This window comes from Amblyomma maculatum, chromosome 9 (genome assembly GCF_055883805.1).
Source record: "Amblyomma maculatum isolate TAMU_Amacu chromosome 9, ASM5588380v1, whole genome shotgun sequence".
Taxonomy (NCBI): Eukaryota; Metazoa; Arthropoda; class Arachnida; order Ixodida; family Ixodidae; genus Amblyomma; species Amblyomma maculatum.
In genome coordinates, this window is record NC_139352.1 from 39,888,697 (window position 1) to 39,915,074 (window position 26,378).

General features: G+C 46.8%; 3 protein-coding genes across 7 annotated transcripts in view; 1 reads left to right on the forward strand and 2 right to left on the reverse strand.

The window, feature by feature from the left end:
• Positions 1-1,304: 1,304 nt before the first annotated feature.
• Coq7 (ubiquinone biosynthesis protein COQ7, mitochondrial) lies at positions 1,305-26,309 on the reverse strand. Of its 2 annotated transcripts, XM_084578640.1 has the most exons (5): positions 26,176-26,309; positions 11,757-11,819; positions 4,160-4,335; positions 3,360-3,525; positions 1,305-1,909 (listed from the first exon to the last, which is right to left on the reverse strand). In XM_084578640.1, exons 2-5 carry the CDS (start codon positions 11,779-11,781, stop codon positions 1,623-1,625), a joined length of 654 nt encoding a protein of 217 aa, XP_084434766.1. In that variant the 5' UTR covers positions 11,782-11,819; positions 26,176-26,309; the 3' UTR covers positions 1,305-1,622. The 2 variants fall into 2 exon arrangements, with proteins under 2 accessions (XP_084434766.1, XP_084434767.1); XM_084578641.1 differs by lacking the exon at positions 11,757-11,819 and having other exon boundaries at positions 26,176-26,308.
• CIA30 (complex I intermediate-associated protein 30) lies at positions 21,227-26,305 on the reverse strand. The gene is made up of 2 exons (XM_084578639.1): positions 26,176-26,305; positions 21,227-25,029 (listed from the first exon to the last, which is right to left on the reverse strand). Exon 2 carries the CDS (start codon positions 25,016-25,018, stop codon positions 24,149-24,151), a length of 870 nt encoding a protein of 289 aa, XP_084434765.1. The 5' UTR covers positions 25,019-25,029; positions 26,176-26,305; the 3' UTR covers positions 21,227-24,148.
• The window catches only part of LOC146178897 (DNA-binding protein P3A2-like), a 33,813-nt gene continuing 33,030 nt past the window's right edge, over positions 25,596-26,378 (forward strand). For all 4 annotated transcript variants that reach the window (XM_084578633.1, XM_084578636.1, XM_084578635.1 and 1 more), the window contains exon 1: positions 25,596-25,748. The gene's annotated coding sequence lies outside the window, so the exon portion shown is untranslated. The remainder of the gene's footprint in view (positions 25,749-26,378) is intronic.

The following is a 26,378-nucleotide window of genomic DNA, read 5'->3' on the forward strand; positions in this document are numbered from 1 at the left end:
GGCCTACTCCTGGCTCTGTAGCAGAGCCACCTCCGCTGCCATGTGCGGATAGAAAAAGAAAGGGAGAGAAAGACGCGCGCCGCAACAGCCGTCGTCCACCACCGAAGCGGTGGCGGGTGCAATGACGGCCTACAACAGCTCCTCTGTCATAACGAGGCAGCGGAGGTGGCTAAGCTACAGAGCCAGCAGCCGGCGCGCACATTCTTTTCCTTCTTCCTACAGTCGCAACAAATGGCATCGCACAACACACGCACGCGCATCAGTTTCGCCTTCATCGAAATGCAGCCGCCGGTGGTCGGGTTCGAACCCGGGTACTCTGGTTCAGTATAGTCAGGCATCTCAATCACTGCGCCCCCACGGTAGGGTGCAAGCATCTTTAGTTGGCTTGATTTTTAAGGAAAGACAGTATCTACCTGTCTCACTTTTCGATGACCGCTTGCACTTGCAATGAACGGCACACAATGAACGAAGGTACAGGTGCGGACATAAGTAAACGGAGCACGCTTCACCGTTGAAATGCCCGCGCCTTCTGCTCCAGAGATAAGAATATATTTGTCCAAGTGAATGGGCACCGACATCTGCTACAGGTTCGCATATATCATGACTGCCAGTTTCAATTATGCAACGCGTGAAAATTTTTAGAACGAAATAGCGTGCTCCGTTTACTTTTGTCCGCACCAGTACATACGTCGTCGGTTCGAATCCCAATCGCAAACTAGCTTAGAAGTTGATTAGCAGATGGATACTAAATGGGAATTGAACTCTGCGCAAAAAACGGTTGCGTCACAATTTTTATACGCAATCACGCACGTATTTTCCGACACGTTTGAAGCATTGCTAAGGTCAAGGCGACGCCGCGTAAAAAGGTATCGGGCTTTTAAACGTGAGACCCGGGGACACAAAGCGTGCTCTGACCTCTCTCAGTCACGCGAGCAACCAAATGGTGGCGTGGCAGACTGTCCTGAAGGCACTCAAGAGCGGCGCGTTCAATGGCGCTCCTGTGCGAATGAAGTCCCCGATTATTCACAGCATTTGGCCAAGCAGATAGCTCCTTCGTGTGAAGGGCAAGAGGCAGTACATAGACGAAGGAAACGGACACGAACACAGCGCTACCGCAGCTGAGTTTGTTGCTTGTATCTTGCAAGGTGCAACATCAAATCAAATAAAAAAAACGCAACAGATGGCTCTGTAATCGGTATATTGTTGCCATGGCGCACGCTCAGCGAGATCTCTGATGCCGGTCTTGACGGCGCTTGTGAGCAGCGCGATCAGTGGCATTGCCTAAGTAAATGAAGGGCAAACGAGACGGGCACACAAGGCACGCTTTAATTGCTCTAGTCTCCGCCCCTCATATCGTCACGGCCAACCAGACAGTCCCATGGTAGCCGGTCTTTACGGCGCTCAGGAACAGCGCGTACAGTGGCGTCCCCTGTGCGAAAGACGGGCAAGCACGACGGTACACAAGGCACGCTTTAGGTCCCGACCTCCACAGCTTATCGGCAAGTCCAATGGCCGCTCGGCAGCCGGTCTTGACGGCGCTCGTGAGTTCAGTGGCACCTCTGCAAATGAAGGGAAAAAGCGACGAGTTTGCAAGGCACTACGCATGCTAAGTCCCCGATACGTCAGAGCCTCTCAGCCAACCATACGGCCCCGCGACAGCCGGTCTTGATCACGCTTGAGAGCAAAGAGTACAGTGGCGCCTCCTGGGCGCCGTGATCTAGCGCAGTGTCGTGGTGGTCCTGTTCATCGTCACGGCAGCGGCGCAGAAGGTCGAGCAGCTCTGCGTGTTCCTTGCTGCCGCCAGCGTCGGCCAGCAGCTCGCGGATTTGGTTGTCGTAGTGCTCGGTGATGACTGACTCGACCGCTACGGTGCACGCCATGGCTCCGCGAGGCCCCAGGAGCGCCGACGCTGCGAAGAACGGCGTCGTTTATACTCAAGGAGACACCACGAGAAACGGAGATTGATGAGCGCGCTTTTCTCCGGACAGCAGTGCTTCACAATTCTCTCCTGAATACACAGTTCTAACAAAACTGAGCTGGACAGCCTGGTTCATCTGCAGGCTGCGTAAATAACGTCCACCTGCCTAATGGAAATCAAATGTCAGCGGGAGAGAGAGAGACTAGCACACGAAGAGCACTATGAAAAATTGCGGAGGTTTGTCCCGGTTAAACTTGGTTATCTGAGCGTAAGCTCTGTTAAACATGGAAGCACATCAGCCAAAGCCTTGACACACTAAAGCCGGCAAGCACCTCAACCATGGCGAGGTTGAGCAACCAAGCAACGGCTAAGCAGTTAAAACCCCCCGCCTAGTCACGTCACCAGTGGGCGTTAAAAACCTCAGGTGGTTGAAATTTTCTGGACCCTTCAATACGGCGCCTCTCGGCTCAAGGTGAAACGTGAAAGTGAATGCCTTTGGGAGTTGTAGTGCTAAAAGTAAAGTTCACGCTCTAAAAACATTCAAAAGCCACTCGCCACAACGTTCTCGGGAATGTAACTGCCGCCATCGCCCGACAAAGACCAGTGATGCAGCTGAGTCATTGCTTCCCCAACAGGCGCCCCATGCAGTGCGCTCATATTCTAGAGAATCATGCAGTGTGGTGTGGAATGGTCCGGAAGTAATTCGACCTTGATTGTGCTTCCAGGAACGCATCGAGAAAAAAAAAAACGCGCTAATGGGGGCTACAACCTGATTAAAGGGGATTGGCGTGCTGAATCAAGAAAAGGTCCTGCACAGCTGGCTGTCTGCCGCTGGAACCGCTTCCAGAGGCCTTTAACTCACAGACGCTGACTCTACTAACCAGCTCTGAAGTACTTGGTGCCATGCGGACTGGCCAGACAGTCAAGCACTAACTGGCTAGACCACAATTACATCACTTGCGACGTCATGAAGCATTGGTCATACCAAATGCTTCATGACGTTCAAAAAGCAACTAGTTTTCGTGTGCATTTTTCGGGTGCTCATGAACAGTCGCGCGACCTAGAAGCGGCCAAAAATGCTACCTACCATTGTCGCCACTGCATTTTGAAAAGCGCTTCTTTTCTTTTACCTTTGCGCCCACTACGTCCAAAAATGTTTTGCGTGTGCATATTTTTCAGTTATTTTGTTTTCAGTAGGTTTTGTGTTTAGCAACAACGTTAAAGTATGCGATTTGGACACAGTTTCCTCTAAGGCCACGGGCGCCATCCCTATCCGTAAACATCCAAATTCTGAGCAATTCTGAGCGTTCCTCTAGATCACACCACTAGACCGTGTACATACTTGCTAAACCATGCAAAACCTCTCGCTCGTATAACGAGGTTCAGGCTATGCTTAAAACCCCCGGCATTTCCTATTTTTGTATCGCGGAGCGGTCCTCACCGAAGCCGAGCGCGAAGCCGGCGACGTTCCACACGGGTAGCAGAGCGGTGGGCCGGGCACGGTGCCGCGGCAGCATTTGCTCGAAGGCGCGCAGGTGCTCCTTCTCTTGCGACCACATGTGACGAATCATGGGGCCCGCCTCCGGATCACGGCCCAGCACGCACACCTGTGAATAACAGCACCGTAAGCTGGAATATTAGGATGCAGCGTATTTGGAAAGTACTCGCAGATTATGACTAGCAGCTTACTGGGATCATCAAGGGGAAAGTATAAAACAATTGCATCTCTACTCACCCAAGGGGTTTTTAAAACGCGAATGCTAACGAAAATGGTTCTACTTAAGGACGACGCAGGGTACTATGGAAACGAAAATGGCAGGTGTAACGTTAAGAGGTAGGAAGCGCGCATAGTGGGTCAGAGAAATAACTCGAGTTAATGACATATTCTAGAGGAAATCAAGAAGAATTGGTGATGGGCAGAGCATGTAGTGCGAAGATCGAACTGATCGTCGCGAAGGGTAACAAAGTGGATTCCAGGGGAAAGAAAGCATAGCAGGGGGAGACAAAGTTAGGTAGGCGGATAAGGTTAAAAAGTTTGCAGGGGTCGAGTGAATGCAGCTAGCGTAGACCAGGTTAGTTGGAGTAATATGGGAGAGGCCTTCACCCTGCAGTGGGTATAATCCTGGTGATGATGATGATGAAGCCGGAAGAAGCTTGTAGCAGACGGGAAGCGCGCCACTCATAATTCTCTGTGGTAAAGATACAGACAGCTCCCGAACTATCCGCATTATGTGCCCTTACCTGTCCCGCATAGATGCGGTCAGCGCCCAGTTCTCCAGCGTGGTCCACCCTGAGGATGCGGTCGTAGAGGCGATCGCGGCGCCGCCGCCTCGCTGCCTCTGTGTCCGTTGAGTAGCTTAGGCGCCGCGCGCACATGGCGGCGGCCACCCGACGCGTCGGTGAAGGTAGCATGAATCCTGCGCACCAGGGACGGCGCATGTGTTAAAACTATATGTTTGGCGTTGCACTCCTCAACGAGCACGGTGGGCCTGCCGGTGAGCTCCTTCCATGCTGGCCAGTCGAGAAAAAGACTATCGCAGGCGAGAGATACTCCAAACACCTCAAAATGACCAAAAACCATCACAATATATTGATTATGGAAGGAGAGTGCTGGTTTCACATCCGCGCCTCGCTGACTGGCGAAGACGTATGCAGTATGTCACGCATGATGTCACTAACTTCAGATCATCAGGTGGTCGAAATTACTCCGTAACCCTTCACTACGGCTCCCCTTTCCACTTTCACTCCCACCTTCCTCCCTTCCCTTGTGGCGCGGTTCAGGTGTCCATGGAAAAAGTGCTAGATATTACGCTTTACTTTCGGATAAAATTACAATTACAATGTAAATTGCAATTTACATTTTAAGAGCGCTAGCTGACTAACGTTTGCGCATTTCGTGTCCATCCTAGATTCAAGATGGCGGCGGAGTATGATCAACTGTCGTTGCATTGCGGTTAGTGTTACGTCATTACAACCACGTGACCACCGTCATGTAAGCTATAAGGCGGTGACCAACTTGTGTCCACCGCGGTAGTCAAGGTGTTGCGCCACCACAATTATGATGTCATCCACAAGTGACCACCAGGTCAATCGGATGCAGTGTATGTCATCACCACCCGACAAAGCCAGTGGTTCACTACGTCTATGAAGTCACCACACAATGCCCACCATGACTGCGTACCACCATAGCTGGGACTTCAACACACTACGTGACCACGTAAAATTACCACGTGGCGTGCCATCATAATTAAGGTGAGACGTCACCACAGGTTTCCCTCGCGCAGGTGCGGTCGCCGAGCCAGCATTTGGTTTTGGTATATACAGGGCATCCAGGCGCCCTTGGCCTCCTTTCGCCAAGGGTGAAAAAACAGAACATTTGAGGTAGGCACCTTCTGGCGCTCCTCGGGCAATTTTAGTTTTGCAATTAATTAGTAATGAAGATAATTTTTCTAAATTACTAAATATTGACTTTAGACAATACATGTGACTCGCAAAATCAGGCACCTTCAGAAATCTCCATTCCATTTATTTGCGATAAAGAAAACGCCAGGCTTATCTTTTTCCAGTCTTCAAAGAAAGCCCGCGAAATACAAAAATTATCACGTGACGCGCATCCGCGCGCCGCGACTATAGTGCTCTCAATCGTGGTTTGAGTGATTGAAATTAGCAGCTGCCGTGACTCGACGGCCCAGTTCCAGCGAAAGGCTGATATGTTGGCGATGTTCGCAGCTAGCTCGGCGCGCTCGCTGCAGTTTGTACCGTTACTTGCGCCGACTGGCTGATGCGAAAGAAACCACCGCAGTCATGGGCACCGTGGTCATGGGCCTTCCACTGCAATGGGGCCGTGGAACCATGGTTGCAGTGATTTCTTTCTAACTACGACTGGGAGCAGCACAGCCGTGGCGCGAGAGTGCATCAGTCATATGATATTAAGGCGAAAACCTTTAGCGGCTCATATTGTTGGCCGCGATTCTGTCGCACGTACTTTCGTCACACTATAGCTAATGTGCCGTCACATCCGGTTGAATGGAAATGTCAAAGATTTATTCAGCAGGACTCTGGTCAATCATACCCATGACGTGCATCGACGTAACTCAGCAATTTAGTGGTCATTATATCATAACATTAATAAGTCATTCATTAGTAATTAAAAATCTCATTTGAACCGGGAATCTAACGGCCATCCCTCGGATTCCCAGCCGAGCGCTTTAATCAACTGCGCCATGCCCGGTATCTTGAAACGCACATCATTAATCTCCTTGTCTACCGTGAAGGTAATAGATAAAAATAAATAAATATATCCTGTCTTTACCGGGGATCGAACCTTTATCCCTCAGACCTCTAGCCGAGCGCTATAATCAAATGCAATATAATCAAAGTGAAACGTATATAGTTCTTGTCTACCGTGAGGATGATAGTAGCGATTACATTGAGTTGGCAATGAGTGATAATGACAATGACGACATTAGATAGACTTAGTTTACCGTGATCCGCCACCGTGACCATCTACCGCGCGTCGGCGAGGCGCACAACCTGATTGGTCTGGACATGTAGACTCGATGCGGCGGATCTACATGTGCCGACATCTAGTATGTGGCGCCATCTATCTGCATCAAGGGCATCTGAGCATGCGCACCTTCTACCGCGCGTCGGCGGGGCGCACAATCTGATTGGTCTGGACATGTAGACTCGATGCGGCGGGTCTACATGTGCCGACATCTAGTATGTGGCGCCATCTATCGGCATCAAGGGCATCTGGGCATGCGCTGGGCGGATCACAGGTAGCGAATCATGGATCACGGTAAACTAAAAGCTTTATCGGATATAAATGGAATGGGGCTTTCTGAAAGTGCTCTCTAACTTTGCGAATCGCATGTAATGGCTAAAGTCAGTATTCAGTAATTTAGAGAAATTATCTTCATTTGAAATTAAGAAAGTGCAGAAAAACTGTGGTGTGCAAAACTGTTTGACGCTCTATGCAACTGGTTTCCCTGGCCTATCTCAAATGTTGTGTTGTTTAATCAGTGACTAAATTTAGCTTGGACACCTCGTATATGGCACCTGGACGGGTGCCGAGATTTGGCCACCACCAGTGCTGCCAAAATTGCGGCCCATCCGTTTGGTGCAGAGTTCGGAGTGGCGACAAACGATTAAGTACGATATGAGCACAGATTTACTAGTCGAGCTGAGACCAGCTGTGTGAGGGATTCGCACCGACGACTTTTGGTTCTCGAAACCGTAATGGGGGCTACCTTCGGAGCGCCGCGGCAGCCGAACCATGCCGTGGTCGCAGAAGGATGCCTCATCGTCAATAATTGTATCAGTACGTGTTAAAAATGTAAAGCATAATTTTGAAAAAAAATTACCAAATATCAAGAAAACCAAATGCTAACGTTCTTCAGCACACCTGCAAATTTGGTTGTGGTGGCACTTTTTTTACTTTAACACCACCTTTTCATTCCGCGATTTGTGAAATTTGTGAGGGAAGGAAAGGTGTAGTATCTGTTACACTTTCTCCGTGGACACCTGAACCGCGCCGTAAAGGGAGGGGGGAAGGTGGGAGCCGCAGTCGAACCCAGGTACCCCGGTTCAGTAGCAGAGCGTCTTGGCCACTGAACCACCACGGCGGGTTTACACATTTGTTTAGATTTGTGTATTTCAATTGAACGGAAGGAGTGTCTGTCAGTTTCGGAGCCAGATGACCTTGAGGTCTGACATATAGGAGTAGAGCTTCCGTTCTAGAAACGCGAATCATTTCAGTGACCTACAATATTTGCGGGCGGGCCTCAAACAACCTACTGTATATTGTATCGTAGTGTATCTTTTTATTTTTACCTACCCTGTTCTTTCTCCCTGTCGCTCACCTCTGATTTCCTCTACCGCTTCCTCACTATAATTATTTCCGCTACCCCAGTTCATGTGCTTCAGATATCAGATATTGGAGCTGGAAAACATCTTAATCACTACTTTCAGTCGGGTAGAGTGAAAACTTCATGAAATCAGTAATATTTCCCAGTCGGAAAAAACTGCAGAAAATTTCTGTTATGACAATTTTTGTGCGGTTTTTGACATGGAACCTATTGTGACAACAGAACGTTCTGTAGTAACATCACAAACTTCTGTAGTTACAACGGAAAAGTGCTACAGAACTACAAACAAATATACCACAGAAAAACTACAGAACTACAGAAAAGTAATACAGAACTACAGAATATTTTGTTACATTTTAGACACGATTCTGTAGTTTTTTTCGACTGGGTTACCCTAATAAACAAATAAACATTAAAAAACACTTCGTAAACTAGTTTGCGCATGTGCAGACTAAAGTTATCAGCGAAAAGTCAATGCACTATCGCATTTATGCTGCATGGTCATACATCGAAAAAAAAAATCCTGGGACATCGACTGGTATCCTGACGCCAGACTTCTATAGAAGTCTGCCGAATGTCCCCCAGCTGTTAACTAAGTCCGGTACTGGTAAACCAACGGATATGTAACGGACATCCGCTTTAAATGGATATCTAACGAACATCCGCTCTGGTCAAATGCGCGTGATCTAACCGCATGCTGATCGATCATTGCATCATATGTACACAAAATATCCATCGGACATCCCGTTAAGATCCGCGGTAGGACGTTTGCCGAATGTCCCTCGGCTGTCAACCAGGTTCAGTACTGGCAAACAATGGAGATCTAAAGGACATCCGCTTTCGGGATGTCCGGTGAATATATATTTGTGCACATATGCTGCAGTTATCGATCAGCTTGCAGCTAGATCACACGCATTTGACCAGGGAAGTCAAATCACTACCGCAAACATGCTGTTGCTGCGCCTCTGTTACAATGCAATGTATGGAAACTGCAGTTACCACACCTATCTTCTGTCTGCGTGCTTCTCAGGCAGTTGTATAGCTGGTGACAGCTAGCCGACTCGCCTCTATCTCCGCCCCCTCGTTCGGCGGTTTGCAGCATGCCCGCGCTATAAAAAGTACTTTCAGGTGCCCAACCTGAAACCTCACAAGTGTACGTCATACAGCTACAGCCATAAAAAAAAAGGAAAAGGTCTGGGAAGGTGCCCCTATACCAACAGGCATTCTGCATTGCAGCACTTCTATGAATGAGCTTTTGTACAGAACAGTAAAACTTCACGGCATGCAAGCATTGCCAGGAGAATCACATCTTGTTTGCATGACTAAGACGTACGTGGTTTCCTTCACATGGATTCTTTTCCCTTTCACTAGGCATCTGTGCAGAGAAGTGCCTGAATGGGGGAAAGTGCATCCAGAAGGACACCTGCTCCTGCCGACGAGGCTACTACGGACCGCGGTGTGAATACAGTGAGTGAAATTTTGTGAACTTCAATGGAACTAATCTTCTAGCTTCTTCAAACTTAGGATGGCACAAGATTTTTTTAAGCCTTTCCTTCTCTTAGGAGTACTGTTTGCACCATCTTCTGCGAGGCTATCAACATTGTCACCATTTACTTCTCAGCACTTCTAGTCTATCCCTTTCTTATGTAGTGATTTTCACTGTACCATAGTCAGATTCTATTTTGGCTGTCTTGATCAAAGTGAAAAAATGAAGGTACACACATATAGATTCACAGTATCATCCTAACAGATGAGTTATCCAGATCAAGCCGGCTAGGATATAGCTCTATGCTGATTAGCTACATTTCAAATCATTTGCATGCATGCATGCATGGCAGAGACAACTATCCATTACTGCATGCAAAGTGGCAGCAACTACAGCTGTGTATTGTAACACACTGCCCTCTGAATCATCAACAGTGCCATAAAGCAACGAGTATGAAAGCGACACACACACGGCATTTCATACACCCACAACTCCTGTTTGGCTTAAGAACCTTAAAAGGGTCCTGAAATGTTTGCTATGCTTCAGATTAATTAATGATGTCGAGCAGATACCGAATCCAAAATAATTACAGGAATCAGTGCACTAGAACTGGAGTTATTAAGGAATGAATTTTCAAAATACAAGCAAACAAAGTTCGCCCTCAACTCAATTCTCCCGGTCTTTTGCTTTCCCATTTCACTCAACCAATGACATGTGCAGCATCAATAGAAACACCCTACATGAGCACGTCACTACGTCGTGGAAGATGGCTGATGAAGATGGATGAGAAGGTTTCCTGTTCGCTGTAACATGTTTTTGCTAAATTCGATGACCTCTCTTCTATGGCTAAGACCGCCTGGGTGCCTCACAGAGATAAAATGAACAAAGATACCAAGAGCAGCCAGGGGAAAGAAACTTGTTTTGTCACCATGCACCCCCAACTATTGTGCTTTTCTTGTAAGCCCACTCCTTGACCCCCTTTTCTCTTTATCTGCAGCCATCTCACAATAGCGAGGAGCGAGTGGCGAGGTCGTTTAATTATTTCCTTCCTAACTTTGGCTGCATAGCCACAGGTAGCTGTCTGCAATGTTGTAACCGGCGCCTCTGTTGGTGTTTTTTGAGTCACTTGCTTTGCAATGCCTTTGTGCAAATCAAACATGCTGGATTCATTGACTTAATAAAGTACAACCACACAACATAACAAATTTTGCGTACTGGGCATAATTTGCAGTGCATTTGTTAGTTATTCAATTATCAAACTCGCACTTGTTGACGTCATACCACTGCAAAGAACTGCCCCTGTGTGCAGACATCAATACGATTTTGCTTCTCAAGCAAACTAAGATATGAAATACAAAAATATGTGCGTTACGACTGGTGGTAATAACATCGCCATAACCCAACACCTGCAATAAACAAGCAAAACAATGGATTAAAATTGCGTAGCAGGACCCCTTTAGGTGGCTTCGCTCTCCAATGCCATCTTTTTTAGCATATATAGCTCCACATTCATAGCATATACATCAATGCATGCTGTCAGCCACGTTTGAGACCCTCTCTGTACTGGCAGTGATTGATGCTTTGTATTGTAACTGATATTAAATTTTTGAAGTTTTCTGCATACTGACAGCTGAAAAGTTCTGTGCAAGCTCTGCAGCATTTACGGCTGAGCTGCTTTTGTGAGTAAGGAAGCACTAGATTTTAGTACGCTGCTGAAGGTCATGGACGACAACACCAGCAAAATGTCATGCCAGTTGTATGGCTCAAAATTTTCTCTAGAAAAGGAACAGAAAATGGAGCAAAGGGGCTGACATAGGATTAACCTTTCATTTCGGATATTTCATTTTACTTGCCTTGAGTAGAAACATGGTGGGCATGTGGGTGTCAACAAAAGTGAAGTTTGAAAACAGAAAAGCAAAATTGAGGACACACTTAAGCTCCGCCTGTAGGGGCATGAAGTGACGGCATTAACGGCTCCTCTCTGTGACTTTTCTAGTAGATCCTCGTTTGCATACATGTACTTTGCTAATCGTTTGATCACTAATTCCTTATGTGGTGCCTCTGTTATCACATGTATATTGATTAGCATACAGTCGTAAGTTACCACATATGTAAGACTACCCTACACAGTTACAAAGCCCTGCTTTAAACAAACTGGACAAACATACCTGCTTAGCGTGTCTGAATCGGGGTCCAAAGTTCCTGAAGGGTTTGATTCCTACCTTACTTTCCCATCTTAAAGGAGCTGCCTGAATTGACATTCCCCATCAAGTTCCTGCTATCCCAGCATGCCATGTGGTCTTGCGAAGACACACAATCCAAGGGCCAATCAGTACTTTGCCACTTGCCAACTACCACCTCCCGGAGGCATGCTTTTGGCTTTTCACTTATGACGCTGACAACTACGATGTCAGACTTCCTGGAGAACAAAGCCTTTAATTCTGTTGTGTTCAAATAGATGCATACTAAGTTGTCCCCTCACTTTTTATCACTCCTGATTGCAGCATCTGTCAGCACCTTGATCTGCAAATGGCGTTCTTGCCACCTGGAGAAGAAAACATTATTTCTCAGCTGAAGGCATTACCCAGGATGTGCTTGGCATAGGAAAATGCAGGTCTTTGCTTTCTCTGGCAGTGCACAAACACAAGGACTGATAGAAAGGCAGATGGAAGGATCAGTGACTGGCAAGTGAACTTTATTCAAAAAGCGAAGTCTTATATAAGCAGCTAGAATGTCATGTGATGCAATCCAAGTCAAATTTCACCATGGTGGTGCAGTGGTAGGACACCCAACTACTGTGCCGAAGTACCCATTTGCGATCCCGACCGCGGCAGCTGCGTTTCGATGGAGGCAAAACAAAGAAGCTTACGTGTGCTACGCGATGTCAGCACACATTAAAGATCCCCAGGTGGTCAAAATTACTCCGTATGGCTCCTCTTAATCTCTTTCCCCTTTGACTCCCACTTTCTCCTTAAGGCGCTGTTCAGGTGTTCGTAGAAACAAGTGTGACAGATACAGTGCCTTTCCCTTCCTGTGAACCAATTATTATTACTGTATGTGCACCTAAATCTAGACTATACGTACACCAGCAATGTGAAAATAAAAGGATTCAGAAGAGCTGAGCACAGTCATGTGATGCAATCCAAGTCAAATTTCACCATGGTGGTGCAGTGGTAGGACACCCAACTACTGTGCCGAAGTACCCATGTGCGATCCCGACCGCGGCAGCTGTGTTTCGACGGAGGCAAAACAAAGAAGCTTACGTGTGCTGCGCGATGTCAGCACACATTAAAGATCCCCAGGTGGTCGAAATTACTCCGTACGGCTCCTCTTAATCTCTTTCCCCTTTGACTCCCACTTTCCCTTAAGGCGCTGTTCAGGTGTCCGTAGAAACAAGTGTGACAGATACAGTGCCTTTCCCTTCCTGTGAACCAATTATTATTACTGTATGTGCCACCTAAATCTAGACTATACGTACACCAGCAATGTGAAAATAAAAGGATTCAGAAGAGCTGAGCACAGTCGAGCTGCACAGAGGCTTCCAATGTCAATACATAAAGACACACCGTGCAATGTTACACCTAAAAAAACAAACAGCAAAAACATAAAAAATCCATCCTGTGAAATTGGAAACTTAACTAAAGTGTAAGTGGACATGCCGCCTGTACCAAAAAGGGCTAGTTTTCGACTAGTGATGTCCCATCCCATCTCCGGCGCTATTTTCTTCTACTAAGATGTAGAAAGTGCACTGACACACACATCACCTTTCTGTGCACATAACTTCTACTTCCACAATCACCGATGTGGTCTGAACGTTGCTTCTATCTGTAATCATTCCCTTATGATGCCAGGGCATGCAACTTCCACACTTACAGCAATGCAAATAAAGATTTTCTCCACACAGATTTATTTTGCAAAAGTGTTTAATGTTCTTCCTGTGTTTGTGGAACTAGTAAAGGCACCTGGTTCGACTGACCTTTCTTACGCTTCCCACTGCTTGATGAGGTGGAATAAAACTCACGTGAAACAGAGTAGAAACGAAACCCGGAATTTTTTCAAAACAGTGGGCTCATTTGGGTGATGTGCATAGCATAGACAAGTTGTCTGAGGCTGGAAAGACCATTGTGATGTTTTCTGTATTGTCTGCCCACTTCAACTTGAGCACGACGCAATCCAAGTAAGGCTTGACCACCAGATTTCACTTCTGTTTGTCCACTGAGCAAAAATGAAATACCAACTGGTCCAAAAAAAATACAATTCTGAGAAAATGGAGAGCATGTATGCTGTGTCCTGCTTAATTGTAACAGTCTGCCATGCAAAAATTCACAACGTGGTTCACAGGATTACATATGGATAAGTTTTATAGAAGCACAGTCTAAGTCGAAACAATGACGTTTGCCCACAAAGTCCGAATGGTAACACATGACAAAGGCATCGTATCGAAGAACAGTAGGAACAGTATCTGCTCTTTTAGATATCCACAACTGTCCAGCTGCAAGCTAGAAGCTCAGGGCCATAAGAAAACAATTGAAAAGTCAGCAGCAAGGCCACAATGCCAATGCTGGGTGAAAGCGTCCTTACAGTGCTTAAAAAAAAAAAGCAGAAAAGGCACAGTTTCTGCTTTTCACCCTGGCGCCAAAATATGGCAAAAATTTTGGTGAATGAAAGGCAGTCCCCACAAGATAAACAAAAATAATGTTGAGCCCAATCCATACAAAGAAGCTGTATGAAGCTTCCTACCAGCTATTATCATCAGCCGTAGCCCAACTATGTCCATTGCAGGAGAATGGCCTCTACCACCGAATTTTAATGAACTATCCTTACGCTTAGCCATTTTATCCCTGCACATTTCCTAATCTCATCAGCTGCCCCAGCCACACTTGTGCCCTGTGCAGTCCACTATGGTGCCCTAAAGAATCATAGCTGCAGCTCCATGTAGTAATGCTTAATCGGTGAATGTGTGGTTCCAGAGCGTCTTTTGGCAAATGGCAGAGGTGTGGTCTTTGTGCAGGCAAGTGCTCCATCCCATGCCTCAATGGTGGCCGATGTGTGGGCGTCAATCAGTGCCGGTGCACCAGGAGCTTTGTGGGGCCCCAGTGCGCCCATCGCATCGACAGCACGGCTGCAGCCAGTGTGCAGAGAGGTGAGTGTTGGAACCACCACTGGAAGAGTGGGACCGATCAGCGTCCGACAAAATCTGGCTTTTCATCCAATTGTCTTTTACCCTAGCTCGTCTCTTTCTGACTTTGTTCATGTTTTTTCTCAACAGGAAAACAATGTTTGTTTCTTGACAAAGCTGTGTACAACTCTTTTTTCTGGAACTCCATTCAAATCAGTTGACCACGATCAAGGTTTGGAAGTGAATGATGGCACAGTAACGCAGGCTTAGGCCTTTATAGTGTAGCTTCCTTGCTTTCAAAATGGCCAGCAATGGTGGCGATACCTGTAGTAAATTTGTGCTGCCTTCCCTAATTTGAAAATGTGAGAGCAGCCTTTGAAAGACAGTAACCAGTTCCATGACAGGGTTAATTACAGATTAATGAAGCTGTGCTGTCCTGAAATGACGTTATACCGTGGTTCATCTTCACTGGCCCTCTAATACAAATGTGCCCATAAAGAAGGCAATGAGAGGCACACAACATGCACGTGAGCCCGCGATCTGATCAGATCCGTGCTAAGGCTTCCTTTTTGAATCATTAAAACTGAAATTTTGAAACTGTCTATATTTACTTAGCACACAGATACTCAATGATGGTAAAAGTGCTGCGTAACATTAATGGTTGGCTTAATTAAGATGGGCAAACCTGCACCACAGGATCTAGGTTTCAAGCAATGTCCACAGAGAATGAAATCAAACAAGCTCTACAGCAGGCACCGATGGCCTAACTCAGGGTAGACCCATTTCTATGTGGATGAGGCAACTAGGAACCAATATTTCTTGCCTTTGGAGGTATCGCGCCCTCTAAAGTGCTTCTAGCAGCATGCCCTATACTGGATCATTTGTAGTTTTGCCATGGACAACTTTAGTGGCAATCTGCCAATAGCTCTCCGATTTATTTCTAGCCTCAAATAAACGGCTGCGCTTAGACAATAACTACATTCCCCAAAGTAAGCCCTGGCACCATAATTCCTTCCTATATACTTATCACTGCTTCATACTTATTGTAGCCCCCCATAATTTCTATCTTTCATTACCATGGCAGCTCATCACTCTTTCACCCTAGTAGTCTTTTCTTGCTTGTCCGCATATACATCCGTCGCGCTCCCCCCTTGTATATTCATCCCCCATTAAACCGTATCCCAAGAAATTTGCTTCCTGCAAACCTGGGCATCTCTTTGCCTTGCAATATAAGAACCTGATTAGTGGAACCGTTACCTATCATATAACCTAATTTAACTGCGCTATATGTAAAGTCTAGAACATATCCTTTGTTTACACGAGTCTTGTCCAGAAAGTCTAATCCTCTTCGCTATTAGCTAATAGTACAAAATCGGCATTCATTAACCTTACTACGATAATTTTTTCAATATTTAGAAGAGATTATAACCCTGATTACTTCCTTGTAGCCTTGGTTCCACATTTGTCAAATAAATCCCCAACAGCCACATGAATAATGTACAATTGTGCCTCGAGCCTTTGTGCACCTGAACTGTGCTTTTTACCCATTCTCATGCTGGATGGTACAGCCATATGAAAATTCCTAACGAAAGCTGCCATCATTTGTTCCTATTATCTTTTGAAAAGCACTTTATTTTACCACTTAATTTGTCTTTCTGACTCTTATATGTACGCCTTTTTGTCAATGCATGCACCTCACTGATTTTGTTGCCTGGTGGATGTGTGTTCATAAACAGTCTCAGAAAGTTTGTCTCGAAAAGTTCACCAAAGGCATCGTGACAGTCTACATAAAGCTCAAACTTTGGCCTACTTAAACTGTGCTGTGATAAACTTATAAATTGTAAAATCGAGGAGTTCTGGTCTGAAAGGCTGTGCACAGTCAGCTTCACAGCACGTGGTGATAGGTGAAGTGTTCCAGAGACGTGTTCCTCCTCCTCTCTTGGCGCAGATCACTGCCAGCGAAGGTGCGTGCACGGCGTCTGCATTCGGCACAACCGATGTCTCTGTGACGAGGGCTTCTATGGCCGGAGGTGCGCCAGACGTAGGTACACCTGCACTGCTGCCCACAAAGGTGGCACACCACCGCACTAGCCCTTTCGACCAAGTTTGTTTGGCCGTGAAGAATGGCAACGTGGTAGCTTACGACTGTATGATAACGAGTGCGTGACTTTGTCAGAAAATGGAGGCACAAATTAAGACATCGGTGACTAAGCAAGTAGCAATGCACAGCGAGTGAATGAGGTTCCGTAATGGCACAAGAGAGCCAATAACAATATGTCATACTCTTAAGGGCAGAGTCTAACATGATGTACTTTTCAAAAGTTTTTCTTGAAACGAATCAAACTTGTATCTGTTATAGAACTTGAGCTCTTCTTTAAAATAGTTTGATGCTTTCTTGCCCTAGATGCCAGGAATAAGTGAACAATGCTCGCCAATGCAGCTAGCTGGTGGACGTAGCAGTAGGATTGACAGAGCAGTGAAAATTACTTTTCTCTAACATTCTGCTGTGCATAACTAGGCTAAATTAATGTCATTAGCTCAGCACGTCTCATTTTGAAACTTATACATCTAATGCATCATTATCAGTGACTGGTGCCTCAGTATATAAACACGGTTAAAAAAAAAAAGCTTTTACTGGTGTGCCCAAAACAGTGCATCACCTTGTATGTTTTTTTTTCCTCATTTTGCACAACATTCCTAGACGAAAAGCGGGCATGGCATTCACAGCTTTAATGTTGTTTAAGTTTGTTTAAAACACCTTTACTGGGGCACAGAAGCCTCTAGATATGATGAGTGTGTCTCATACTCTGGAAAATACAGTGCATGAAATACTGTGAACAAATGCCAAGCCTGGCCTAAAGTAGGCAACTGTGAAAAACTCTACTGCAAGTTAAAAAAACTAGTGAAAAAATTCAGTTGAGGCAGCTATTTTTGTTTTTACTGTTACTTCCCGAGAGTACGGAGCAACGAAAGCGGCCTTTGGGCAAAAAAGCATCCGAAAGCATCTCCCAAACTTCTGTTTGATGGCCCTTCAGGTGCATGCATATAGAATGTCCACATGGCAGTGAATGGTGCATCTCACGCAGGTATACCTAGGAGGAAAGAGCGTCGAAAGAAACAGTTTGTGTGAACGCCACCCATCCCCCCCGGGGTCAGTGGATACCGTGCTACGTGGACAGGCAGATCAGGAACCAGGAGCTGGGTTGTTCCTCCAGAATGAGGCGAGCGTGCCATGTGCCATACGAGGATGACAACCTGTCCAGCATCACGAAATGCTCAGATCTTTCTGTTAAAGACCTCAGCAGCAATCACTTGGTGCAAGCTTCGGCCCTGCACTAGCTTCAGGCCTTGGCAACCTTTTTTTTTGGAAGCACATTTTCTTTTCAGAGCAAGCAGTGGAACTGTTTCGCTGAAAAGGACACACTGCGGCTGATTCAAAATCAGTGCACACCTTGAAAGAGACGGCCTTGCCACCGTTTTTTGCTAAAGACAGTGGATTGGAGGATAAGGGATGGATACCTGCCTGCGTGCCCTTCAAGCTGCACCGTTTCTGCGTTGCTGTGTGCACGACCAATGTGCTTTGCCTTCCAAGTGGGAGAACTCCTGCCAGCACACGTCTCGTGTGCATAGCAGCTACTGCTGTGATCACGACATGCTTTGGAGGCTGTGTGAGAGGGGGAAGTGATGAACGGCCTCTAGTCTCTCCTATCCTTCGGGCCTGTGCTTCCTCACCGTGTGGTGGAACCCTTTTTCTCAGCCTCAGTGTGTAGGCTTTGCCCTCCTCCCCCAATGTGTGTGTGTGTGTGTGCTTACAAACAGTGCCAATAAGAGACTATCACAACAGCCTGGTGTCTCTCTCTCTCCTCACTGTCGAAGACGAAACAGCAGCTTGTAGTAAACATCGCGCAACACTCGATAAGTTTCCTAAATTGAGTTTCTCAGAGTTGATACATATATTTAGAACAGCTTGCACACAAGACGGCGACAAGGGTATTATCATGTTTCTTCTCCCATGCTAGATAACCCTCACTACGTCCCTTACCTCAACAAGGCCAACCAGCTACCACAGCAAATTCTTTGCACCTTCAAATGCCAAGAGAGGCTACCACTGGAAAGATGTATGGCCTTACTTCAGGTTACTGCCAGTTCCGTGTCCGTATCTATACCAAAAACATCTGCCAAAGCAGATTCATCTCTCAGCAATGAGGAAGCATAGCTCACAGCAGGCTTGCTAAAGCTACAGTGTATCCAACACTGCAGGCATATGCGAAAACCACCTGGCAACGAGACTGCATGCCAAGCACCCTTACCACTAACAACCAATGACCGTAACATAGCCGCAATGTGGCAAGGTTGTTGCTAGCTCGACCGATTCGAGGCACAGCCTTACAACAATAGAGGCCACCAACTACGCACACACGTCACATCTTAGTCTCCAAGCATGCAAGCAGTTTCAAAGCAGCACGCCACAAACAGCATCCACCTACTCTCGAAACCCAGCAATGCAAAATTTGTCCAATCAATGGGACAATGCATTCTTAATCGGTAGTGAGTGTGGTCAAAGTCGTATCCCGTCCCTTCTCTTTTTGAGCAGCTCCCAGAAAGGTGAGTCAGCGTGAGTAATACTCACAAAGGCGGTCTAGAAAACTAAACAGGTCTTTGAGCATTCTAGCTAGCGGAGAAGTACTTTTAAGCACTTGAAAGAGTGGAACCGACACCTGTTATAAGCACAACATGCGAGAGCAGAAAGGGCTGTAGTTTTCACAGTTGTCTACGCTGATCAGACAGCAGTGAGCTTCTAAAAGCAGCTCAAAATGCAGGAAAGAAGAATGGAAGCGCATTTCGGCGCTCAGACTGCTGCAAATGAGATATGTGCTTGACACAGTTTACACTCTGGTGTACGGTTGAGCACATTTATAATGGCTGTAATTATAATGAACGCTTGCTTACTATGAACGAGACTGGAGATACCGCCAAAATATGTAGTATGGCTATGGCACAGCTTCAGAGAGAAAATGAAAAACTATGGCCACACTGATAGATTATAATAAATGAGGTGTTGTAAACTTGCCCCCCACAGTAAAAAAAAAAAATATGCTTTCCATCAGCGTGGACATGAAGTGTGTCTCCCAGTTCCAAAGATTTGCCCCCAAAGAAAAAGTAGAAAAAGAAAAAATCCACTACAAAAAAGAAGCAATAAAGTTTGGAGTTAACTACTGGCTAAGTGTGTCTTGACAGGCTGCAAGGTCAACCGCCAGTGCATGTGTCAGCAGGGCGGGCAAAGTGTCTTAAATGGAAGCAGAGCCGTCGCAAGTAAGAGACAGGGTAGCTTCGACAAAGAAGCTGCCAATCAACCAATGACAACTATATCAGAAGTTTGAATACCAATGCCGAAGTACACCCTACTGGCCTATAAGGTAAAAATAGAGTGCTCTGCCTACCCAATAGAAACTCCACCCGCTGTGCTGCAGCCACTTGCAACCAACATGCAGACAGCAGTCTGTCGCTTTTGCCTACAGGGTTCGAGCAGTGTGCACCAATCAATGAAGACCGAAATCAGGGAGTAGCTGATCGTTTTTGACTAAAGTGCTATTTCCAGCCTGGTGCTCTAATTCTGCATGAAGGTTGCTTCAAAGATATGGGAGCTGCGGAAAAGTGCTGCATTATTTGGAGCCCCGTGCACCGCTCCAGCGCTTTACACAAGGGTGGCACATACTGTGCGTCATTCAATCTTTTTGTTAGCGGTAAAAAACATAGACACAAAGAACACAGCCCACAAGGGACATCCGCTAGCAAACCATTACCAACTAGCCCAACTTGAAGTTTTAACCATGTATGTTGTGTGCGCATGTGTCGCAGTAGCTTCATCGCTGCATCCTTACAACTTCGTCCCGGATCGAAGACGATGTTAAGCCAATTGCCATGAATACCCCAATTGTCGCAGGAGCTGGGAGACTCTTCGGTCCCCATGTTAGTGGCCACGGCTGTTTTCTTTATATGAGACACTGTATCAGCCAGAATACATATTCTGATGGTGGCTGTTAATTATAGGTGAGCTTGACTGACTGAGCGTTCTTCATGAATGACAAGTAACAGACTGCTAAAATGGACAGGATGCTACACCTTGTTGAAAGCTACACAGCGTTGATACTAGTGTAAACAGACCATAAGCACTTGGAGTACCATCCATTATGGAAATTTCGGCTGCCCTTTTTCCGACTAGGCTAATTTTTTACTGTATCCCTTATAATTTGTCAATTTTTCAAGTGTACAAATTTTTCAACAATTTCAGGTTTTCCAATGTTCTTAGCGTTCCGGTTGCACAAAAGTCGAACGACCATACAACCCGCATAGCTTATCTGACCAGCATGCAGCAGTGAAATAGGTTTGGTTTGGGTTACATGCTTTAATGTTCCAAAGTGACTCAGGCTATCGGGAACCTAGAGGAGGGCTCCGGAAATTCCGACGACCTCGGGACAGTCAGCTAGAACATATTGTCACCCGTACTAACAGTGTCAGTTGTGAAGGGGAAGAAGACGAAGATCGTGCGGAGTGCACGTGATTCTGGGCCGCCGCTGCTTTGCCTAGTCAAGCACCTGTTCTCTGCCTCCTGCGCCTCAGCGCTCCAAACCCGCCCTTTGATCCTGTCCTTCTGGACTGCCGTCCGGGTAGCAAAAGAACACGTGACAATACAGTACAGAGGTCTCTGGGAGTTGGTAAAGATGTCTGTTCTGACCCAATTTCAGAGAGTGCTATCGCAGTGCTTTCAGAGACCTTTCTATTAAAATGGTGCTTGAGTGGTCACATTTTTGTCGCCCGAAATACAGCTGAAGTATTTACATTGGTTTATGCACCGGGCATGCGACGCAGCACAAGTTGCCAATTCCAATTGCAGACAAACTCAGAAACGCCACAGCAACGTGTTAAGACTGGGCTACAGCAGCGCTGTTTCATTTGCTAATTGCAGGACATGTGCCAAATGGGAAGTCACTCCCATCTGCTACACTGTATATCTTAATTCACTATGGTCAGGGGTTCTTTCACATGCCCCAACGTCCCACAGCGCATCGGCAACTTGCTTTTTGCATCCATTGAAAAGTGGCTGAATGTGTGTCCTTGGGTTCAGCAGTCATACACACTAATTACTGGGCCACCACTACAGCAGTGCCTACATACTTTGCCGTGGCCAAATTTCAATACATATGCAGTTGTACCTGTATGCCCATCACTGTGTAGTGATCCTCCTATTATTCGTGCGTAACTAGCTCTCCTCTTCTGAACCATTTAAGCCCAAGCTTAAAGGAGTATAGATACTTCATTTTTATTGTGAAAGCAATACTACTCTAGGCTTCGAGTCTTCAGCGTTGCAAGGCCGGTAGCCACACGTGACGCTGGGCTACCAACTCAAGCAGTCTGCAGGAGCTGCCAACTTGGGTGTCTCGTTTCACATGGGACAGTTATGTCAGAATCAGCCTGCTAGGACCCTGGTATTCATGTTACCCCTATAGGCAACTAAGGCACGTTCATGCGGCTTGGTTAAAGCGGGGCTTTATATGTGGGCTGAGGAAGAAGAAAAAGAGAATGTTTGGTCACTCGCAGCTAATGCTTTAGCTCAAAATTTGGTTCAGCAGCGTAGAACCCTTATAATTATTTTAGTTCGTGTTTTATCTTCTGTAATGATGCTTAAGACATTACTGTACATGTATCGCCTTATGACATTTGCCTATAGCCGCTGAATAATTATAATCGAATTTCCTTTCTCACCAGTTTCGCTTTCAACGGTCGAGCGATGGCTGTGACGTTAAAGTCAAGTCTGGGCCACGTAAGGGATGAATAAAATAGCGATATAATCATTCCTGCATCGTTTTAATTCACCACAGCATTAAAGCCAGTCTTCCTCAAGGATAGGGATTACAAAACGCGAAGAGTGAGCGATTATATCGCTGTATTTTTCATGCCGCACGTGACCTAGACTTGATGGTGATGTCACAGCCACCTCTCAGCTGCCGAAACCGAAACTGGCAAGAAAAGGAAATGCAATTAAAAATTACCTAGCAGTCGTAGGCAAAAACCGGGTGGTGATCCATATACAGTAATGTTTTACGCATCGTTAACAAAAACAAAAATGCCAACAAAATTTGGTGTCTATAGTCTTTTAAAGGCAAGCTACTTTTCAACATTTACTACCCAACACAAAACAGTAACTCCATAGAACAACCCTGGCAAAGCAGCCTCATATTTGGCACTTTGTCAGTAATAGGCATTAAACACTTGCTGTCAGGGTGAACTTTTAAAGTACTGTTTAGATTCTTCTGGAACTCATTAAGGAGACACTGCAGAGAAGTTAAGCCTGCTCACGATGATTCATTACTCTCCGATGACAAACATGGTACCTTTACCGAAAAGGCCAAAAACGGAAACATAGACATCACCTTCACTGGCTGCTGTAAGCAAAGTACCAGTTTCTCTGGGCAGATCTATGAGGCTAGTGCACCGTTTCTAGCCAGCAATCCTGTCTCCAACAGTCTCGCCATCACGGAAGGGTGTCAAGAAAAAGTTAAATTTCTCCTGAATGATTTGGTGCTATATGTTCATCAGTACAGCTATAAAAACCCTAGCCACCTTGGAGCAAAGAAATGGGTAGTGTTGAACACAGCATGCCTTCAAAAGCCAGCCTTGTTGCTATGCCTCCTGAGGTAATATGCTGATAAAAATTGTCACTTCAAAACATGTCTTATGTGCCCTGCAATGGAGTGCTTTGCAGTAACTAAAGCTTGCTCACTCCCAAGGGGCCATACAGGAGATCTTTTGGACAAGGATTTCATGGATGTGGAAAATCAATGAGCTATTATAGTCGGATACAACTTAAGTCTGCAGTAACAGACAATTCCTATGTGAAAAAAAAAAAAAAAAAAAAAAAGTTCGTTGTTAAAGGACTATAGACAGCTAATTTTTGTGTTCGTGTTTTATCATTTGTAATGATGAGTAGGACATTACTGTACATGGATCACCACGTCACATTCGTCTACGACTGCTGAATAATTTATAATCGAATTTGTTTTCTCGCCTGTTTTGGTTTCGACAGCAGAGCGATGGCTGTGACGTCACAGTCAAGTCTAGGTCATACGAGGGATGAAAATACAGCGATATAACCATTGCTGTGTCATTTGAACTCGCTACAATGATAAAGCCAGCCTACCTCAAGCACAGGAATCACTGCAAGTGAAGAATCAGCGATTATATCGCTGTTTTTTCATGCCGCGCATCAAGACATGATTGTGATGTCACAGCCATCTCTTGGCTTTCGAAACCGAAACTGGTAAGAAAAGAAAATTCAATTATAAATTATTTAGCGGTTGTAGGCAAAAGCTGCATATGGATCGATATACAGGAATGACTCAAGCGTCAGTAACAAGAAGAAAAATGCCACAAAATTTGGTGTCTATTGTCCTTTTAAGGCTTCTCTGGTTACCCATATAAACAGATAGTTGCCAGAGTAAATTCAATGCGCAAGAATTTCTATGCCTCTGGCTTGTTTGGTATCGTCAGCTATCAAAAAATTGTTCTGTGTACTGTTCAGCGGAGTTATACACACGCAGCTCTTAGTAAGCAACTGATGTCCTCCTCCTGTATTTTTTTTTTTGTAACTTATATCCTACTACAGCAAAACGATAACTACAACAAACAAAGTACCGTTGCAACAGTTCGAACCTTCTCGTGGGCACTGCATGGCACATACACCAGACTAAACACAGTCAGGAGCCCAGGCCGTAGCCGAGCGGCACCTCGTACAGTTCGTAGGCAAACTCCTCAGTGTGTGAGTAGTCGACGTATGCGCCGACGTAGTCAATCTCGAGCCGGAACGGACCCGAGAAACCGTCGGCGAGCGTGATGCCCAGGTGTCGCACATACGCGAGGTTTATGGACGCCTGCTTGTCCTGCACGCGCCCTTTGTTGGTGACGAAGAACTTGGAGAAAGGAATCCGGGCCAGCTGCCAGTACGGACCGCCCCGAGTGTACAGCGGGAATTGGTACTGGACGTTCCACGTTACGTCAAAGTACATGTCGGCTCCCAGATTGATCATATAGCTTCGCCCGTCCCCGCGAACACGCAGTTCCAGGTGAGTGAAGTCGTCCCACTCGTAGAACGACGGCACGCCGAAGGCTCCCGTGGCCCTCGGCGAGCGTATGGCGCAGTAGCCGCCCTGAAACATCTTCCCATCCTTGGGGACACGGTGGTCCAGGAAGCCCCAGAAGACACCGGCGCCCGCCGGGCCGAGCGACAAGTGCGCTGACGAGCCGCCCTCGTTATTGTCACGGTCCGCTGTCACTGTCCACTCGTCGATGACCTTGGCACTGTCGAGCTTCCAGAACACTTCGGAGTCACCGTGGTTGTAAATGGCGGGGCCTTTCCGCCACGTCTCGACCACCTGGTCACCGAACTGGCGCACGTCCTTCTTGAACTCCTTGAGGCCGTTTCGGAACTGCGTCTTGTAGTCGACCTCCGGCGGGGGCCGCTCGTACGCTTCGTCCCCTTTGCGGCTAGGGTTGAAGAACGACCGCGACGGAGCTATTAGATGCGCGGCTCGGGCCCTCCAGAGCAGACGACGGACGACGCAAGCCATCGTTTGCCTTCCTGAAACCAAGCGCACCAACTCTCGTGTCCGCTGCCCTAAAGGGCGCGACGCGCCGGCCAACTCTGCCTACGCCGACAATCGACCTGAAGTCGCGGCAAGAAACAGACCGAGAAGAAAGACAGCTCGGCGAAATCAAAACATCACTTTTAGGCAGTAGACGTCGATAACGACGCCGCGAAAGACGTCGCCATTCGCACTACGATCTCACATCAAGAAAAATCGCAACAGAATGGTACAAGCAGTACAAGCAGTACAAGCCGCCAACGTGCTGTGGTGGCTAGAGATGGTAGTTGTGCTATCAACTGGGCCGCGTTCACACCTTTTCGTGACATCGACGAATGGCGCGCTTGTCAGCAGTGAGATGCCTTGGGGCTTTACACTTTAAATATACGACGGAAAGCTACGATGATGAAGGCATGGCATGAGAACACATCAAAGTTACAAGCACGCGGTAAACGTGCCCACGCAAACTAAACAGAAACCAATAAAACGACTGCGCACAAGCCGACAGCAGCGCCCCGCTTCGTCATTAATTGCCATTACCCTCTCCGGCGTTCCAATGCACACACCTTCTCACTGCTGGCCATATAAAAACGCCCAATGAAAGAATGACGTCACTTCCCGTTCCGCTCCCACCTTGCTCAGACCGGCGTCATTTTGATCGACTCTTGCGCATGGTTTTTGACCAAATCTCGACAGGCAGGAACACCTTTCAGCGGTGAGTAAACGCGGCCGCAAGCGAAAGGCGAGCCGAATAAGCCTTGAACGCATTCCGCACACCTACCGCGCAGAGCTGGAGCCCCGGAATAGCCCGCAATCCGCTGCCGAAATAGGGGTTCATTCCGCCATGGGATAGCCTCACCGCGCAGTCGCAAAATGGCCGCCATTTCTTTTTTTGTGATGTTCTTGTTTTTGTTTGTTTTCCTCGTCGCGCAGAGGCGACTGCAATGAAAAGCTTTTTACCGCCTGTTACTAGCACATGCACGTGGCTAAGAAACCAAAGACTCCACTGACGAGAAGAAATGACCAGCGTCCGAACGATAGCTTTTGCGATGTTTTGGGGTACCGCTGCTCTTTGCAACGGGTTCAGTGGGCAGTATGGCGGCGTCGTGTACGGACACGGACGTAACGCAACGATGACTTACCTCTCGGTTGCGCCGACTTCCAGGTAGGCCGCAGGGTGCGGAAGGGCTCTCGGTTGCGCCTTTCGAGCGTGTCAAAGCTGCGCTGCAGTCGGAGCTGACACCCGGCGTGCTCCCGCGAGAGTCGGTAGTGTTTGGGATGCGCGCTTGCGGCTCCCTCGGCCGAACCAAAGTGCGCAGACGCAGCGGCTGCGGGCTCGTCTGCA